We start from the raw sequence: 20,875 nt of genomic DNA, 5'->3' as shown, positions 1-20,875 counted from the left end.
ATACATATATATATGTCCTGGAAAACACTGTTAGGGTAAGTGCCCACGATGCAGATTTGATGCAGAGCGTTTTTGCCTCTCCCTGGCAGAAAAAATGCAGGCAAATTTAGATGCGTTTTTTTCTGCCAGAGAGAAGTGTTTTTTCAGCGTTTTTACAAGTGCTTTTCCAAGCAATTTTGAGCATCACTTGGAAAAGTGCTTGACTAGTTGGTCACATTATATATATGCAAATGGCATGGATTTATATTGTGTGACCAACTTAGATGCTTTAAATGCAGCATCTATAGTAAAAAAAAAAAAAAAAGAATTAAAAAGTTAAAAATAAAAAAAACCTGAATACTCACCTCTCAGGTCTCCTCCCGGCTGCATCCTCTCTCCTCAGCGTCCCGCGGTGTACTGGCAGGACCTGCAGTGATGTCATTTAGTCAGCTGATGGTCACGCGACCATCACCTGACCGCTGACATCAGAGGTCGCGTGACCATCAGCTGACTAAATGACGTCACCGCAGGTCCTACCAGGACACCGTGGGACGCCGAGGAGAGAGGGCACGGCCGGGAGAAGACCGGAGAGGAGAGTATACAGGTTTCTTTTATTTTTCACTTTTTTATTTCTTTTTTTCACCGCGTGGTAGCCGGGATGAAGAGGAGTTGTAGTCTCCTCTTCATCCCGGGTACCACACGCACCACGATTACGCTGCAAATTCGTGGCCATTGAATTTACTTGAAACGCAGCAAATCCACATATACCTGTGGGTTTGCTGCGTTTCAATGTTCCTCAATGGCCGCAAATTTGCAGCATACACTCGGTAGAAATGGTCATGCTGCGTTTTGCAACACAATGTGAATTTGGTGCGCTAATTAGCGCATCATGTGCATAGCACATCCGAATTCACATTGCTTTGCATGGCAGACGGTTTTACAAGCATTTTCGCGGCCGTAAAAACGCTTCACGAACGCTACGTGGGCACATAGCCTAAGTCTGGCCTAGTAACCAGTCTCACCCATATGACTAAATGTCTCTTATAGTCTGTGCCTCATAGGCATACGTGAGGTTAGTGTGTTTGTAATGTGAGTTTAATAGATTAATGCAATGCCAGTTTTCTCTGTTACAATCCTTGAATCTCACAGTTACTATTGTTCATTGTATTTTTAACATTGTCCTCTATATACTACAGTAGGGTCATAACAAATACACTACAATCATCACTTACACATTTGCTAGATGTATGGTATAGTATGAAATACACTATGGCTCGTTCTAAAGCGCTCACTGAATTTCAGCATGGTCCTGTAATAAGATACCACTGTTACAATAAGTCAGTTTGTGAAATTTCTTACTTCCTAAATATTCCACAATCCACTGTGAGGAGTGGTAGTGCTGAAAAGAGGAAGGAATCGCAGAAAGTCAGCAATGAAATTTAAAACAAGTGAAGGTGTAGATCGGGATCGCCGAGTGCTGGACCTCTCAATAATTGCAAAGGTCCAAACCTCCTCCAGCATTAATGGGAATCTGTCAGCAGGTTTTTGCTATGAAATCTGAGAGCAGCATAATGTAGGTACTGAGACCCTGATTCCAGTGATGTGTCACTGACTGGTCTGCATACTGTCATTTTGATACAATCCATGTTCTCTCTGCTGCAGATCTAGGAGTGGTCTGAATGTTGAGCTGTGTATACCCCGCCCATACCACTGATTGGCAGCTTCCTGTGTACACTCTGCATTGTGAGCAATTGGCCAATCAGTGGCGGGGGCAGGGTTACACAAAGAAATTGACTAGGATGCGGCAGACACCTAGTCCTGTAGTGATAATTTCCTGCTGATAAATCACTGATTTTATTGAAACAGCAACACACAGCCTAGTAAGTGACATATCACTGTAATCAGGATCTGTGCTCTACATCATGCTGCTCTCAGATTATATAGTAAAAAATTCTCTTTGACATCAGCACAAAAACTTTATCAAGAACTGCATGACATGAGTTTTCATGGCAGAGCAGGTGAAGGCAAAGCTTTACATCACCAAGCACAATACCAAGCATCAGATGGACATCGTCAGTGCCTGACCTCACAAATGCTGTTCTGGATGAATGGACAAAAATCTGCACTTACACACTAAAAAATCTTGTAGTAAACTTTCCCAGAAGAGTGGAAGCTGTAACAGCTACAAAGGGAAGACCAATTCCATATCAATGCCTATGGATTTAGACTGGGATGCCATACAAGATCCTGTAGGTCTAATGTGCAGGTGTCCCAATACTTTTACTCAGATAGTGTATAATGACTAGTCTGAACAGGACTTTAGTCCTATTGATATATAATGATTTTATTCTTAGTTTGTCGCATAAAACATGTTAAGCAGAATCTGGTCTTCAATAAAGAAATTACATGACAATGCTATAAAACTAATGGAGAAATATGATCCTGGTAAATAACTTGTAAATTAAACAAAACTCATTTATTTTACATGTATTCAGAAAGAAGGGGAAGACATAGCTAATATGTTATGTTCTGACAAAGCACTTAATAGATCAGTAACCTGGGCGCATCTCCATCTTGATCAGCATCATTTGATTTTATTCGCTGACTCCGTTATTAGATTTCCTCAGCACTAATGCTGATACAGAGGAAAGCTGCGGCCCGAGTATTTGTTACCGTCACTTAAGGCCAATAAACAAGCTGAATTATTGCTGCTGCCTGCCCGCCGCAGAGTGCTGCCTGCCCAATGGACGTCTATCAGAAATCCCAGATGACGGAGGGAATTCTCAGACAACGAAAAAGCCCAGCATCAACAAACAGCATGTAAACTCCCAAGCGTCAAATCCCTTCTCAAAAATAGCAAGGAAGTAGAGGAGATGTCTTAGAAACTGTTTGTTTTAGTGATGGTCGTTCTTCCATGTTTAAGAAGCATAGGAAGGAAATGATCAGACGCAGCTGGATATTCTAAATTTACCCGAACCAGCAATTGAGAAATACTATTACACAACCCAATGCAAAAAAAGTCAATGCTCAATGTTAGTATCTGTCTTACAATATTCAATTTCCTGGGAGGTTAAAGGGGTATTCACATCTCCAAGATCCTATCCCAATATGAAGTAGGTGTAATAATAATAATATTAGCAAATACCTACAATTAAAAATATAGTATAGTTCTTCTGACTAGCTATGTCACTTACCCCTTGTGAAGGGCATTGTAGTAGCTTAGGTATCCATGGTTATGACCACTCATAGAGTGACAGTTAGTTGTTAGTGGTCGTAACCATTGATACCTAAGCTACTGCAGTGCCCTGCACATGGGGTAAGTGACACAGCTTATCAGAAGAACTATACTACATTTCTAATTGGAGGTATTTGCTTATATTATTATTATTACTACATCTATTACATATTTGGATAGGATCTTGGAGATGGGAATAGAAGGGGTTGTCTGCTTATCGATATATAAATTCTCATAACCCCATTAGCCAGAATGAAGAACTGCTGTAAAGGGTGACTCCATCTTTGGAGTCCTCAGGAGATCTGGTTGGCCGATTTATTTTAATAGGTGCTGTATAATGGCCCTTCAACAAAATGTGTACTTGCTGGCTGCTTCCCCAGAGAGCACAAGAATCCCGATAGCAGGATAACCAATATTATCTCACTATTATGATATTTCTCTTACAAGGATTGTCCAAAGTGGACAACCCCTTTAAAAATTTCACGAATTGCATGAAAGAAACCCAAATGAAAAGCCCATTTTAGTGCAAAAGTATATGCACTTTTGGGGTAGAGGTTACAAAAGGTAAGCAACAATAGTGAAACCTTGTCCTATAATTCGACATGATAGGTACCTTTCTCACAAGAATATCATTATTCACTTTGATATCGATGTTTATTGGGGTTTCAGGAAATGCTTCAAACACATCTTTCAGCAGCGGGATTTGTCTGTCGTCGCCACCGTCACAACAGCAATCTGGAGAGAATTGGGGTCAACATTTATCATTACTGCACCCAAATGCACAAGCATAATATACAAGTACTCTCAGCATACACAGATGTCTAATATTAAAGGGGTTATCCGGGCATATGATATTGGCGACCAATAATTAGGATAGGTTATCAATTTCATATAAGTGGAGCACAGGGGGGGCTCAGGTTTAATGTTAACATCCAGTCATTGCTGGAGCAGGTAGCAGCTGATTGATGGGGGTGCCAGGTGTCTGCCCCCACTGATCTGATATTGATGACCTATCAAGAGTATAGGTCACTATAATTATATGCCTGGAAAACCCCTTTAAGGACTCTATACAAGCTCTGTTAAACAAAGACTTAAAGGGAATCTGTCACCACATTTGACCTATTCCTTGTCCCTTTAAAGGGACTCTTTCAGCAGATTTTTCGTATTGAATCTGAGAGCAGCATGATGTAGGTCCAGAAAGCCTGATTCCAGTGATGAGTCACTTACTAGGCTGTGTGTAGCTGTTTCAATAAAGTCAGTCTTTTATTGTTTTATCAGCAGGAGATTATCACTACAGAACTATGTGTCTTATGCCTCCTAGTCAACTGCGCTGTGTAACCCCGCCCCCAACACTGATTAGCAGCTGTCTGTCCAGTGTACACAGGAAGCTGCTAATCGGGGGTGTGGGCGGGGTTATACAGAGCTCAGCATTCATAGCACTGCTATATCTACAGCAGAGGATGAGGCTCTCTGCCCCTATATTATGCTATTATATTCCATAGCAAAACCTGCTGACAGATTCCCTTTAATACCGAACCCATATACGTCTATGGGGCAATATTGTATTTCTTCATGCTTCTGGTCTCATACGCGTCTGTTTTCTACACATTTCCTTCTCATTGAAGGTGTACCTGTCACCAGATTTCACAATACAAGCTGCATACATCTACTATATAATGGTCTTATCCCGACTGTCTGTCTGTCTTTCTGTCTGTCTTGGAAATCCCGCGTCGCTCATTGGTCCGGCAGCGGCCAATCAGCGCCGCGGGATTTCTGAAAAAAGATGGCTGCCATTAGCGGCTCATCTGCGGGACGGAGCTCAGCGGCGATGCAGCCGGGAGATGAGCGCCGCGAGGCACTCATCTCCCGGCCGGTACCAGCAGAAGGACCTCTACCGCCGGACCCATCTGCGGGACAGAGATGCAGCCGGGAGATGACCGGCGCGAGGCGCTCATCTCCCGGCCGGTAGCAGCGGAAGGACCGCCGGCGTCGCTGACCTCCATGCGGAAGGGAGGACCGGCGCTGCGGGTCGGGATACTTCTGCTGTGAGCGCCCGCTCATGTCCCGGGTTCTCGCAGCGGAAGTAGCCGCACAGGCAGCGCCGCTGACATCCATGCGGCTAGGGTGTGAAGGGAGGACCGGGGAGCGGCGCTGACATCCAATTGGTCGCGGCCGCTATTTAAATGTGCCTCACAAATCGGTGATTGGTCGCGGTCTTGGCCCGCGACCAATCACTGATCTTGCCGCAAAAGTTAAACACTACTGTGCTGATTGGTCGCGGACGCTGCCCGCGACCAATCACAGATTTGGGCGCCAAATTTAAATATCGGCCGCGACCAATCACCGATCTTGGCTCCACATTTAAACACCGCTGTGCTGATTGGTTGCCGACGCTGGGCACGACCAATCACCGATTTTGGCGCCACATGTAAATAGCGTCCGCGACCAATCAGTACAGCGGTGTTTAAATGTGGAGCCAAGATCGGTGATTGGTCGCGGCCGATATTTAAATTTGGCGCCAAAATCGGTGATTGGTCGCGGGCAGCACCAGCGACCAATCAGCGATTTTTAACACAAATGTCCGGACCTTAGTAACACCATGCGGATACTGTGGGGAGATCAGTGGCTAGGGTGTCAAGGGAGGACCGGGGAGCGGCGCTGCGGGTCGGGATACTTCTGCTGCGAGCAGTCGCTCATCTCCCGGCTTCTCGCAGCAGAAGTAGCAGCACAGGCAGTGGCGCTCCCCAGTCCTCACTAATACGATTCCGCTCCCCGGTCCTCAGCAATACGATTCGCTGATTGGTCGCGCTCTCCGCACGTGACCAAACAGTGATCTTGGCGCTAAAGTTAAACACCGCTCTGCTGATTGGTCGCGGCCGCTGCCCGCGACCAATCACCGATTTGGGCGCCACATTTAAATAGCAGCCGCGACCAATCACCGATCTTGCCGCCACATTTAAAAACTGCTGTGCTGATTGGTCGCAGACGCCAGACGCGTCCAATTAGCGAGATTGGCGCCAAATTTAAACCCCGCTCTGTTAATTGGTCGCGGATGCCGGCCGCGACTAATCAGCATTATTGGCGCCAAATTTAAACACCGCTCTGCTGATTGATCGTGGTCGCTGACCGCGACCAATCAGCAGTATTGGCGCCAAATTTAAACCCCACTCTGCTGATTGGTCGCGGTGGCCACCCGCGACCAATCAGCGATTTTGGCGCCAAATTTAAACACCGCTCTGCTGATTGGTCGCGGCCGGCGATTGCGACCAATCAGCATTATTGGCGCCAAATTTAAACCAAGCTCTGCTGATTGGTCGCGGTTGCAGGCCGCGACTAATCAGCATTGTTGGCGCCAAATTGCCGGCCGCTACTAATCAGCATTATTGCCGCCAAATTTAAACACTGCTCTGCTGAATGGTCGCGGCCATGACCAATCACCATTATTGGCGCCAAATTTAAACACCGCTTTGCTGATTGGTCGCGACCGCCGGCCGCAACCAATCAGCATTATTGGCGCAAAATTTAAACCCCGCTCTGCTAATTGGTCACGTTCGCTGGCCGCGACCAATCAGCATTATTGGCGCAAAATTTAAACCCCGCTCTGCTGATTAGTCGCGACCGCCGGACGTGACCAATCAGCGATATAGTCGCCAAATTTCAACACCGCTTTGCTGATTGGTCGCGGTTGCTGGCCGCGACCAATCAGCGATTTTGGCGCCAAATTTAAACACCGCTCTGCTGATTGCGCCCGGTCTGCCGCATACATATTTTAGAATACCCGATGCGTTAGAATCGGGCCACCATCTAGTTATTATATAGATCTCTGCAATCTGATGAACTGGTCCATGTCAGAATGGCTGTATAATCTGATATTAAGATGAATCCAGAGCTCATGAGTCTATGTGTATTCAGTCTCCACCCACCTTGACTAACTGACAGCTGCAGATTGTACAGAGCAGTGTGAGATCTCAGCAGGAGGAGGGACATTGAGGAGCTGTCAATCAGGGTAGGTGGGAGGAGAGGAAACTTTCATAAAGGATTATACAGAAATATGAAATGGAATTTCATAGTAAGCACATCATCGGCTCTAACAGATCTATGTAATATAGATAGTTGGCACTAAGATATGAGACAGATCTGCTTTAAGAAGCTTAGCATTGCCAAGTTGCATGAAATTAGTAACTGATTGTTAATGCTAAGTTTACATGCAGTGATCTGTATGAATGATCATTTTGGTGCACTGCGTACACCTCTTGTTCTTTGGCACTGCTCCATATGTAATATAAATGTTAGAGCTAAAGGGTTGTTCCCCTTTAAGTATGAATGTCCCCAGCTGCAGGTTATTATAAAGCTACTCCTCTTCCCCGGGTCCAGTGATGAGTCCCTGCCGCTGGTCGCGGTGTTTGGCATTGGCTTTGGTGCTGATGTCACATCAACAGCGCGGCAGCCAATCAGTGCGCTCAGTGGCCCTGAAGGGGGCGTCCTACTCTATTAGGACTGATGGGTACAGCGTGGTTTGTTTCCTTATAATAACCTGCAGCTGTGGACATTTATTTACTGAAAGGGAACAACCCCTTTAGGCCCTCCTTACATATATTTGTCGATCTGAGTATGTTTCAGTGCCACATTCGAGGTCAGCTAATGCCCAATATGATTCAATGCTATTCAACGGGAACAGTTTTGCCATCTGATGCATCAGGACATTTCCTTGTGTTGGACAGAAACACATTGCATGCAGTTTTTCTGCTTGGCTAAAGGCAGAAAAGTGCACAAAAATGTCATCAGTTGTGCTTGGATTAGGCACAAACAACTAGCTGGACATAAATGATAGATCTGAACCCGTGTTTTTTTTTTCTTTAATAAATTACATTTTTTTTCTGTGATCTTTGATGATTACAAAACAATCTGAACAAAAGCTGAATGAACATTTCCACATTTTAAATCAAAATAGTTACAATTATAATGGCTTTTAATGGACCAAACAAAATCTACTAATCTGCTTAAAATTCTCTGACAATACTATTTTCAACTGTAAAGTGTAATCTCTGATGACCGAAAAAACCCTATTAGGAAGAGTAGAGGGGTTTATTTTTCTCTTACCTCTGTATGAATGGGCATCTCAGAGAAACCATAACAATACTGATGTTAGCCTGAATGATATGAGTGATGCCGCATTCATACATCCATGTGTCATGGTCCCAGTACAGACAATGCTGCACGGACTGTCCCCTGAGGCCGTCTGATAGGTGATTGTGGTATAAACCCAAAACTGAGTAAACCCAGCCTGAGGCCTCATTCACATGTCAGTATTTTTGCATGAGTATTTCATTAGTATTTGTATGCCAAAACCAGGAGGGTCTCCAAAGACAGAACAGTTGTCAATTTTTCAATTATTCTAAAATTTTCTTTGTAAATTCCACTTCTGGTTTTTACATGCAAAATACTGATTAAAAATACTGATGTGTGAATGAGGCCTAAAGCTGACTACAAACATAATATAAGGCATCATGGCCACATTACACTTCTGTGCAGTATGGCATCTCCTAGGAATAATCCAGCCCGGCATGGAGGCACTACACAGGCACAGAACTCCCTGGTACAGGACTGTGAGGTTAGAATAGTATTCATTTACATCCAGCTGGGCTACACAATAACCTACAGCTATTTATCGCTGGAAACATGGACTATGCCATTCATCCAACAGAGATTTACCTTTTTCAAATGTCACATCCAGCTGGCACAAATATGGAGGCAGGTCCTGCAATGACAAGAACATTTATATGTTAATGCAAGTCTGTCTTCATCCTCATTAGCACAATTTCATTAATGCAATTTACATGGCGTTTTAACCCTGGAGGAATATAGGTTAGAATAAAGCCCATGTAGAATCTGCAATATTTTAGTAGTCTGAATACTAAATCGTACATAATACAATCATGGGGAAGACTGCTGACTTGACAGATGTCCAGAAGGCAGTCATTGACACACTCCACAAGGAGGGTAAGCCCCAAAAGGTCATTGCTAAAGAAGCTGGCTGTTCACAGAGTGCTGTATCCAAGTATATTAATGGAAAGTTGAGTGGAGGGAAAAAGTGTGGTAGAAAAAGGGGCACAAGCAACCGGGATAACCGCAGCCTTGAAAGGATTGTTAAGAAAAGGCCAATCAAAAAACTGGGGGAGATTCACAAGGAGTGGACTGCTGCTGGAGTCATTGCTTCAAGATCCACCATGTACAGAAGTATCCAGGACATGGGCTACAAGTGTCGCATTCCTTGTGTCAAGCCACTCATGACCAATAGACAACGCCAGAAGCATCTTACCTGGGCCAAGGAGAAGAAGACCTGAACTGTTGCTCAGTGGTTCAAGGTGTTGTTTTCAGATGAAAGCAAATTTTGCATTTCATTTGGAAATCAAGGTCCAGAGTCTGGAGGAAGAGTGGAGAGGCCACAATCCAAGCTGCTTGAGGTCTAGTGTGAAGTTTCCACAATCAGTGATGGTTTGGGGAGCCATGTCATCTGCTGGTGTAGGGCCACTGTGTTTTATCAAGACCAAAGTCAGCGCAGCCGTCTACCAGGAAATTTTAGAGCACTTCATGCTTCCCTCTGCCGACAAGCTTTTTGGAGATGGAAATTTCATTCTCCAGCAGGACTTGGCCCCTGTCCACACTGCCAAAAGTACCAATACCTGGTTTAAATACAACAATATCACTGCGCTTGATTGGCAGCAAACTCACTTGACCTTAACCCCATAGAGAATCTATGGGGTATTGTCAAGACGAAGATGAGAGACACCAGACCCAACAATGCAGACGAGCTGAAGGCTGCTATCAAAGCAACCTGGGCTTCCATAACACCTCAGCAGTGCCACAGGCTGATCGCCTCCATGCCACGCCGCATTGATGCAGCAACTGATGCAAAAGGAGCCCCGACCAAGTATTGAGTGCATTTACTGAACATACATTTCAGTAGGCCAACATTTTGGATTTTAAAAACATTTTCAAGCTGTTGTTATCAAGTATTCTAATCTACTGAGATAATGACTTTCGTGTTTTCATTGGCTGTAAGCCATAATCATCATTAACAGAAATAAACACTTGAAATAGATCACTCTGTTTGTAATGACTCTATATAATATACGAGTTTCACTTTTTGTATTGAAGAACTGAAATAAATTAACTTTTTGATGATATTCTAATTTTGTGAGAAGCACCTGTATGTAACATAGTAATAGATTCCTTGGTCATGTGTGTCTCCTGCCACCCTATAATCGCTGGATTAACCTTCTTAATATACTCGAAAATTGTTTTTAGAGCTATCTTTTAAGCCACGAAGATTCCATAAAATTAACTTGACCGTTAGACCCATTTTCTTAAACCAGAGATAAATGTCAATATCCTAAACAATACAGCATACACCAGAATTATTGTCCTCACCATTAACCAAGAACTATTACATTTGCACACCAAGAAAATACTTCCCCTTTGACCCAACCAAAAACCCTTCCTCCCACCCTAAATGACGTAAACCTACCCTTACACATAAGGGATGGAGTTCAAGAACACACAGAACCATCCTCCTATGCTCCTCTTACTGTAAAAGAACACGGATAACAAATTATCCAGATGAGAGAACAGAGATCACTCCACTGCTGCAAGAAAAAGGAAAGAAAAATGCGCAGAAACTAAACCGCATACCTAGTACAGAGATGTCTAGGCTGCGGAGTAAGCCCAAGTTCCAATCCAGATACCACATTAATCCGTTTTGCCAGGAGACTAAGTGCATTTGATTTCTTCTTCCAATAGTCTATCCTAGCTCTGGCTTTCCGGCTCTCATATCCTGTTGAATCTGACACTCACGAGTGTCCAGCCATATAAGAGCATCCTTGAGAGTTTCAAAGAATGTAGTAGTACCTAGAGCAACCCCCCTCAGTTTAGCAGGATAGATCATAGAATATTGCATGCTCAATGCTCTCATTCTTCTTTTAATGTCCAGAAACTTGGACCTTTTACGCTGGATATATGCTGAGAAATCTGGAATTAAATCTTCTGCCTGCCAAGCCTAGTGACCTGATTCTCCAGTGCTTTCCTTTGTGTAATGTCCCGATTCATTAGTGGAGGATTTTAATCAGTATAGGCCAAAGAGGTCTGCCCACTAGTTCCAGCTTCATAGGGACCCTATGGGTTCTCTCTACCCATAGGAGTGAGGACTTCTTTGCCAAAGGTATCAAGCAGCCATTTTTCAAAGAAACTGTCAGGGTCTCACCCTTGTACCTTCTCCAGTACCTCAACCAGCCTGATATTATTGCATCTTTGGTGATTCTCCAGGTCATCTATCTTAGCCAACTCAGCAGCCATGGCTTGTGTATGACTTTAAATGTCCATATGGACAAGAAGGAAAGCATCTTGAAGGAACCTGAAGACCCACCTCTTCCGACAACCGAAAAGCCTACAACCTGCAGTAACCACCGCTCCACCATACCGCTGCACGACCAGCTCTACCCTCACCTACTGTATCCTCGCCCATCCCTTGTAGACTGTGAGCCCTCGCGGGCAGGGGTCTCTCTCCTCCTGTACCAGTCACTGACTCGTTTTGTTCAAGATTATTGTGTTTCTGCTATGTTATACCTCTTTTCGCATGTAAAGCGCCATGGAATAAATGGCGCTATAATAATAAATAATCCTCCAGCTCACTTACTTGAACCTCAACTGTGATAGTACGCTCTGCCAACATTTGCACATCATGGCGAATTATTGAAATAGTTTGCTGAATGTAGCCCACCTGGCCTGTGTAGCAAGAGTGGAATTGCACTTATTGACTGAGTTAAGAACAACCAGCAAAGAAGGAGACTCATTTAAGGATACACATCCAGGAGCACTCTCTTTTACCTTAGGTGCCCTTCCCACTTCAAGGGACACCTGTGAAGTAAAGATCATGTCAGGGGGTCCATCTTCCTCCTCCTGTGTTAGAGTTGTATGTCGGGACCCTGTTGGGGACATGCTTTGGGCACATGGGAGTTGTATTATGTGCCTTCTGTGAGCATGCTGTTCCAATCTGGTAGCTACATCCCCACAGACATGTATGTGCCTCCTCCGCAAGATGCGAGGGCACCATCTTGAGATTCTGTCTACGCCGCTCCTTCCTCCTTACCAGGCTTCTTGCTGCAGGTCTTTCCTCCACTACAGCCAGGACTCAGAACCCTCAGCCCCTAGAGACTCCTTAAAACTGGGCAAGCCTTCGCACACTTTGTGGAGACAGTGCCCAGAGTAGGTAGGATATAAGGAATGTGGATCTGAGGTAAAATGGCACCAAGTCCTTTTATAGGAGGGAAAGTAGAGGGTGACTATAACACACTCACCCGTGTCTTGCGCTGTCTAGCTGTGCTGGAATTCCCTCTTTGGAGCAGTCCGTGAACTTCTGGTCTCGGTTCTCCCACTCTGAGGTTGCAATGGCGCTGAGTAGGTGGTAGTAGGTGCGTGGCGGCTTTAAGACCCAGTAATGTCCTCTCTGTTTGACGGGTCTCCAGCATGAAAATCAGAGAGCAAATGCCATGGCTGAGCAGTAGACCCGGGAACAACCAGAGCAGATGTATCCACAGCGGTGCTGGTGATTAATGCCCCGATGTGCCCGCTCAAATTGCCCTCTCTTCCTCCTGCAACACGGGGTCACGATGCTAATATGGCTGCCGTTCACTCAGCAGCGCGTGGCGGGCCAAAAGTTTTCAGAGTACACCAGGCCAAATCTACTGCAAAACAAGCAGTCTTCTGCAGCACAACAGAATTCTCTCACTCTCGGATGGGTTATGTCCTAAGGGGAGTCCAGCTAATGCAGAGTTTTTTGCAACATACTATTCATCATGATGGGAACTCTGCTCCAGTGTCCGCTCAGCGCAAGAGCATAACCACATCCCCGTGTACATGGGATTTTAAAGGGTGATGCAGCAGCAACAAGAATGTGACATCTTTACTCACTAATATCCCAAGTACTAGATCATAGTGATCAAAGTACAAAATAAAGATTTCCTGAAATCCAGTTTCTAGTGATGTGTTCAAGTACATGCTAAAACAGATATTACTTCCTTTGTGCATGTCAACTATGTGCTCTTTTTCTACCAATGTATAAATAAATACCTGTCATTATTTCATGCAAGTCACAAGCAATTATGTTAACATGTGGGTAAATACATTGCCTTCATATCAACTATGAAATGATCCCAGGAAATGATCATGGGTATCAAAACAACACAAGACAGCTCGGAGCATTACTAGGGCAAAATGATTTCTGTTTCAAAGCACGTCAGGTTACATAAAAATTGCTGAAACATACTGTAACATAAGAGGAAATGATCATTGTGAAAATGACTGTGCTCCTGGCTTAGATGTTTGTAAACTATGCTGATCATATATTTTACGAGAAAACAAACCGTACTGTGCAAAATTTTTAGGTCGGTGTACTTAAAAATTGCTTTTCAGTAAAAATGCTTTCAAAAATAGAAATCTTAATAGTTTATTTTTATTAATTAACAAAATGCAAAGTGAATGAACAAAAGAGAAATCTAAATCAAATCAATATTTGGTGTGAACATTCTTTGCCTTAAAAACAACATTAATTCTTCTAGGTACTCGTACACATTGTTTGAAGGAACTCAGCAGGGAGGTTGTTCCAAGCCTCTTGGAGGACTAACCACAGAAGTTCTGTTAATATAGGCTTGTGCAAATCCTTCTGTCTCTTAATATATTCTCAAACAGTCTTGATGATGTTTAGACCAGTGCTCCGTGGGTGCAAGATCATCACTGCCAAGACTCCTTTTTCTTCTTTATGCTGAAGATAGCTCTTAATGACGTTGGCTGTATGTTTGGAGTTGTGTCCTGCTGCAGAATAAATTTGGATAGGTATCTTTCTATATTTTTCAGTATTGAAGACACCATTAATCCTGACCAAATCCCCAAATATTTTTGCTGAACTGCAGCCCCAAACTTGCAGGCAACCTCTACTGTGTTTCACTGTTGCCTGGAGACACTCATTATTGTACTACTCGCCAGCCTTTCGGCAAATAAACTACCTTCTGTTACAGCCAAATATTTCAAATTTTGACTCAACAGTACAGAGCACCAGCTCCCATTTTTCTAACCCCAGCTCCTATGTGTTCATGTATTATTGTTTTTTGTTTAGCAGTAATTCTTCCATGGAGATCACTTCTGGCCAGAAGTTCTAATTTCCAAAACAAGTAAGCAGGATGTGTCTTTCATCTGCTGCACTAAGTTTCCTTGGACAACCACTGTGTCTATGGTTTTTCCTTTATCATTGCCCATTTCTTTGTGCTCCTTCAAAACAAAAAAGCACATCATGAAACATGAAACATACCAGCACATCATGAAACCCAAGTCTGCTTTCAAATCTTTGCTTGGGAAACACCTTGCTGACGCATTATAACTACCTTGTGTCTTGCTACTTTGCTCAGCCTTGCAATGGTGTATGACCTGTGACTTGAAAATGTCTTTCATATCCTCAACTCCTGGCTTTTACATTATTTTGATCAAAATTATTTTATCTAAATAACCTTCATTATTTATCATTATTTTTATGCACTGTGCGATTTATCCATTTACTTCCAGTTATTTGGGTATTTTGCTTGTCTTTGGTTTTTCTCTGTCTGGTGGCCTTATGTGAACCTGCATTTACATTTTGCATGCACATCAATTTACGTTTCAGTTCAGACACCCAGGTTTTATCTTTGTAGTTTAGTGTGCTTCAGTGCATATAAGGGTGTGGCCGCCCTTTGTCTGAGCTGAAAGGTTCATTCTGCCTCTCAGGTCTACGCTTCTACTAGGGGTTTAGTCTCTCTGCCCTTATCCATATGTACAGTACAGACCAAAAGTTTGGACACACCTTCTCATTTAAAGATTTTTCTGTATTTTCATGACTATGAAAATTGTACATTCACACTGAAGGCATCAAAACTATGAATTAACACATGTGGAATTATATACTTAACAAAAAAGTGTGAAACAACTGAAAATATGTCTTATATTCTAGGTTCCTCAAAGTAGCCACCTTTTGCTTTGATGACTGCTTTGCACACTCTTGGCATTCTCTTGATGAGCTTCAAGTGGTAGTCACCGGAAATGGTTTTTCAACAATCTTGAAGGAATTCCCAGAGATGCTTAGCACTTGTTGGCCCTTTTGCCTTCACTCTGCGGTCCAGCTCACCCCAAACCATCTTGATTGGGTTCAGGACTGGTGACTGTGGAGGCCAGGTCATCTGGCTTAGCACCCCATCACTCTCCTTCTTGGTCAAATAGCCCTTACAGGAGGTGTGTTTGGGGTCATTGTCCTGTTGAAAAATAAATGATGGTCCAACTAAACGCAAACCGGATGGAATAGCATGCCGCTGCAGGATGCTGTGGTAGCCATGCTGGCTCAGTATTCCTTCAATTTTGAATAAATTCCCAACAGTGTCACCAGCAAAGCACCCCCACACCATCACACCTCCTCCTCCATGCTTCACGGTGGGAACCAGGCATGTAGAGTCCATCCGTTCACCTTTTCTGCGTCGCACAAAGACACGGTGGTTGGAACCAAAGATCTCAAATTTGGACTCATCAGACCAAAGCACAGATTTCCACTGGTCTAATGTCCATTCCTTGTGTTCTTTAGCCCAAACAAGTCTCTTCTGCTTGTTGCCTGTCATTAGCAGTGGTTTCCTAGCAGCTATTTCACCATGAAGGCCTGCTGCACAAAGTCTCCTCTTAACAGATGTTGAAGAGATGTGTCTGCTGCTAGAACTCTGTGTGGCATTGACCTGGTCTCTAATCTGAGCTGCTGTTAACCTGCGATTTCTGAGGCTGGTGACTCGGATAAACTTATCCTCAGAAGCAGAGGTGACTCTGGGTCTTCCTTTCCTGGGGCGGTCCTCATGTGAGCCAGTTTCTTTGTAGTGCTTGATGGTTTTTGCAACTGCACTTGGGGACACTTTCAAAGTTTTCCCAATTTTTCGCACTGACTGACCTTCATTTCTTAAAGTAATGATGGCCACTCATTTTTCTTTACTTAGAATTTTTATTATGGCAAGAAAAAAGCAGCTAACAGTCTATTCAGTAGACTTCTGCACAACACAACATGTGTTAATTCATAGTTTTGATGCCTTCAGTGTGAATGTACAATTTTCATAGTCATGAAAATACAGAAAAATCTTTAAATGAGAAGGTGTGTCCAAACTTTTGGTCTGTACTGTATATCACTTGACAAATGGTAAGGTTTTAATATTAGAGTTAGGACTGTCCCATAAGGGTTGCCGTGACGTGGCGGGATGGCTTTTACATTATTTTGATCAAAATTATGTTAACTAAATACCCTTTATTATTTATCATTATTTTTATGCACTGTGCAATTTATCCATTTACTTCCAGTTATTTGGGTATTTTGCTTGTCTTTGGTTTTTCTATATCCTCAACTTTGTAGCAGTATTTGGCTCACCCAGTTTTATGTCTTCTACACAGTTGTCTGTGTTTACACCTACATATGAAAATGATGATCATTATCACCTGTTTTCTATAACTGGTTACTGACCTGAATATAATCCTACAAAATCCTCGACTTTATGCAAGTGTATCCAGAAGAACTGATGCTGTTCTGAAGGCAACTTTTAATTTGACTGAGATTTCTTTTTTGTTCTATCACTTTGCATTTTGTTAATTGATAAAAATAAACTATTTTATAGACTTTTATTTTACAAAGTATTCTTACTTTGCAGCATTTTTTCCATATCTGCCTGAAACTTTTGCACAGTACTGTATATACAAGTGCTTCTCACTAAATTGGAATAACATCAAAAAGTTAATTTATTTCAGTTCTTCAATACAAAAAGTGAAACTCATATATTATATAGAGTCATTACAGACAGAGTGTCCTATTTCAAGTGTTTATTTCTGTTAATGTTGATGATTATGGCTTACAGCCAATGAAAACACAAAACAGTCATTATCTCAGCTAATTAGAATAATTAACAAAAAACAAATATAAAGGTCCCATAGTCTGTTTCAGTACGCTCCACAATCATGGGGAAGACTGCTGACTTGACAGGTGTCCATAAGGTAGTCATTGACACACTCCGCATGGAGGGTAAGTCACAAAAGGTCATTGCTAAAGAAGCTGGCTGTTCATAGAGTGCTGTATCCAAGCATATTAATGGAAAGTTGAGTGGAAGGAAAAAGTGTGGTAGAAACAGGTGCACAAGCAACCGGGATAACCGCAGCCTTGAAAGGATTGTTAAGAAAAGGCCATTCAAAAATTTGGGGGAGATTCACAAGGAGTGGACTGCTGCTGGAGTCATTGCTTCAAGAGCCACCACACACAGACGTATCCAGGACATGGGCTACAAGTGTCACATTCCTTGTGTCAAGCCACTCATGACCAATAGACAACGCCAGAAGCATTGGCACCCTTGAAATTGTTCCAGAAAATGTTAGTATTAGTTCCAGAAAATTATTGCAATTATACATGATTTGCTATACACATCATGGTATATCAGCTCACTCGGCTGCACACAGAGGTAGACACAGGAATGCTGTCTCTTTAAATCTCTCACTGGTTCATTAAGGGTGCTGCACAAACAAGTGCAGAGTTAGCAAAAATAAAAATGGCCATTCTGGCATAAGGAAAAACAAAACATAACATTACAGCACAGTCCGTGCTGTTGCGGGGATCCGCGCATTCAGGAAAACAAACACACAACGGTTTAGCTTTCCTTTTAGGACACACAGCACTGGAGCTCATATCTCCAGGCCTACCGAACACCTAATGACTCAAAAAGCTGGCTATTTACCTTCTAAACCCCATCCTGGGGTAGAGATATGGTGAACAACCTCCCAACCGCTCTTCAGTTGTTCATATAAAACCTAGCCCTTAAAATGGTCGATTAACCCCTCTCAGCACTTAGTGTGCTGGAGCAAACTTCTAGGTTTCAAATCACTGAAGCTAATAGCCTCAGTGAAACATATCTCCCCTCCAGTACTTTGCCAGTGTCTTTGTCACAGCAGGTTTATTTCCTTTGTGTGCATTGGAACAACCCAAAAAAAACCAGAAAAAAAGGCAACTTGGACAGAGATCTTGATGTTCCCTTTTCCATGGTACGCAACATAATCAAGAAGTTTACAACCCATGGCACTGTAGCTAATCTCCCTGGACGTGGACGGCAGAGAAAAATTGATGAAAGGTTGCAAAGCAGAATAGTCCAGATAAGCAGCCCCAATTAAGTTCCAAAGAAATTCAAGCTGTCCTGCAGGCTCAGGGTGCATCAGTGTCACCAGAAACTATCCATCAACATTCGAATGAAATGAAATGCTATCGCAGGTGACCCAGGAGGACCCCACTGCTAACACAGAGACAAAAAAAGGCTAGACTGCAGTTTGTCAAAATGTATGTGAGTAAGTCAAAATCCTTCAAGGAAAGTGTCTTGTGGACAGATGAGACCAAGGTAGAGCTTTTTGGTAAAGTACATCATTGTACTATATACCAAAAACAGAATGAGGCCTAAAAAGGAAAGAATACAGTACCTACAGTCAAATATTTTGGATGTTCAAAGATGCTTTGCGGTTGTTTTGCTACCTCAGGCACTGGGTGCCTTGACAGTGGGCAAGGTATCATGAAATCTGAAGATTACCAAAGGATTTTGGGTCGCAATGGAGTGCCCAGTGACAGAGAGCTGGGTTTGCATCCTAGGTCATGGGTCTTCTAGCAGGACAATGACCACAGACATTCTTCAAGAAGCACCCAGAAATGGATGGAAACAAAGCGCTGGAGAGTTCTGAAGTGGCCAGCAATGAGTCCAGATCTAAATCCCATTGAACATCTGTGGAGTTATCTTAAAACTGCTGTTGTCTGGCCCATTTTGGGGATTTTGTGTCAAGTTATGTCTAATTTGCCTTTTTTTCTCTATTTTTTGTATTGTTCAAATACTACTACTAGGACAACCCCTTCTTGATCTAAATGTTTGGCTCTGATAAAATAAAAAAGCCTATACTTATACTTAATTGAACATGAAGAAGTAGTCCGGGCTGCGGCTGATCTCTGACTTCCTCTTCATGTTCAATTCGTTGGAAGGAAGGGACAATAACGCCAGTACTGACTGGGAGCCAGGCGCATGTGTCACAACAACCGCACGAGGGCCCCAGTACTTGCGATTGCCGACACCTCTGGAATGGTGCAGGCACAGGAGGCGAGTGTAGGCTTTTTTATTTTATCGGGGCCAAACATTTAGATCAAGAAGGGGTTGTCCTAGTAGTGGATAACCCCTTCACGGTTCCTGTAGACCCAGAGATAAAAATCAACTGAAATGGAATGAAAGGGTTTGTTCTGCGCTGCCGGTAGATCAAGGATGAATGACATTGTGGTGTGTTCTGATGAAGAAGTATTGGACTTCAAAACGCATAGACTAATAAACCCCAATACTGGATACCGCTTTTATCCTCCATCCGGGATGAGGTGACTGGTTCAAGAGGTAGGTCCTCACCTTCTTCTGCCCGCTGGATCACCAACAGTGACTGGCCTTTCGCTATGTGTCTATAGGGGCTATGCATCTTGGACTAGTCACCTTGTCCCACCCATGCTTTCAGCTATGTTTTTCTCTGTAACACTGCAGCATTTCTGAGTAAAACATATATATTTAGAATGGGGAAGTTGTTTTTTTTGGGCAGCATGAAACAGCTGTTGTGTTTTGTACTTGTATATATATACTGACTGTATCCCCATATTTAGAATGACGTCCATTTTGGCCGGAGCCGTGCAGTGTACATCTTGCGCAATGTATGCATTCCGTGAGCAACCGCTAGAGGATCCATACTGATGCGAGAGATGTGAGCATATCATGCACTTGGAAGCCCAAATTCTGGATCTAAGTGTTCAGATAGCGGTACTGAGGAGCATCAACAACATGGAACGGAGTTTGCTGCTCACCGAGCAGACACTCAATGGGTCAATACTGGGGGTGGAGCATAGAGGGGAAGTGCAGGCTGAACAGGCAGGGAGCTGGATAACAGTTAGGAGGGATAGAGGGAAGAAGTATAGGAAGGCTGGTTCAGAACCGGCATTATTGGAGCACGACAGATCCTCTGACCGCCGGGGGAGTGTATGCTCCAGTAATGAGGGGAGGGGGGAAGTGTAGGGCAGGCAAGACAGGTTCTGGTAGTGGGTGACTCTATTATTAGGGGGACAGACAGGGCAATCTGTCACAAAGACCGGGATCGCCGAACGGTGTGCTGCCTCCCTGGCGCTCGTGTCCGGCACATCGCGGATCGGGTTGACAGGTTACTGGGTGGGGCTGGCGAAGACCCAGCGGTCATGGTCCACATCGGCACCAATGACAAAGTGAGTGGTAGATGGAGGGTTCTTAAAAATGATTTCAGGGACCTAGGTAGGAAGCTTAGGGCAAGGACCTCCAAGGTAGTTTTCTCAGAAATACTACCAATCCCGCGAGCCACACAGGAGCGCCAACGGGAAGTTAGGGAGGTGAATAAGTGGCTAAAGAGTTGGTGCAAGGCAGAAGGGTTTGGGTTCATGGAGAACTGGGCCGACTTCGCGGTCGGCTACAGGCTCTACCGTAGGGACGGGCTGCACCTCAATGGGGAGGGTGCAGCGGTGCTGGGGAAGAAGATGGCTAATAGGTTGGA

The 20,875-nt window shown here is 43.6% G+C and overlaps 1 protein-coding gene across 2 annotated transcripts in view; it reads right to left on the bottom strand.

Annotated features, from left to right (window-relative positions):
* The window catches only part of GDPD1 (glycerophosphodiester phosphodiesterase domain containing 1), a 118,420-nt gene that overhangs the window by 36,063 nt on the left and 61,482 nt on the right, over nt 1-20,875 (bottom strand). For both annotated transcript variants that reach the window (XR_012296647.1, XM_073667562.1), the window contains exons 4-5: nt 8,927-8,972; nt 3,828-3,949 (exon numbers count right to left, since the gene is read on the bottom strand). Coding sequence is in view for 1 of the 2 variants with exons in the window: in XM_073667562.1 (XP_073523663.1) it covers nt 3,828-3,949; nt 8,927-8,972 (168 nt within the window). In the remaining variant the exon portion in view is untranslated. The remainder of the gene's footprint in view (nt 1-3,827; nt 3,950-8,926; nt 8,973-20,875) is intronic.

This window comes from Phyllobates terribilis, unplaced genomic scaffold, assembly GCF_046119375.1.
Source record: "Phyllobates terribilis strain yellow unplaced genomic scaffold, ASM4611937v1 Scaffold_2__4_contigs__length_985480577, whole genome shotgun sequence".
Classification (NCBI taxonomy): domain Eukaryota; kingdom Metazoa; phylum Chordata; class Amphibia; order Anura; family Dendrobatidae; genus Phyllobates; species Phyllobates terribilis.
Note: the sequence above shows the minus strand (reverse complement) of the source record. Positions and strands in the feature narration are given on the sequence as shown.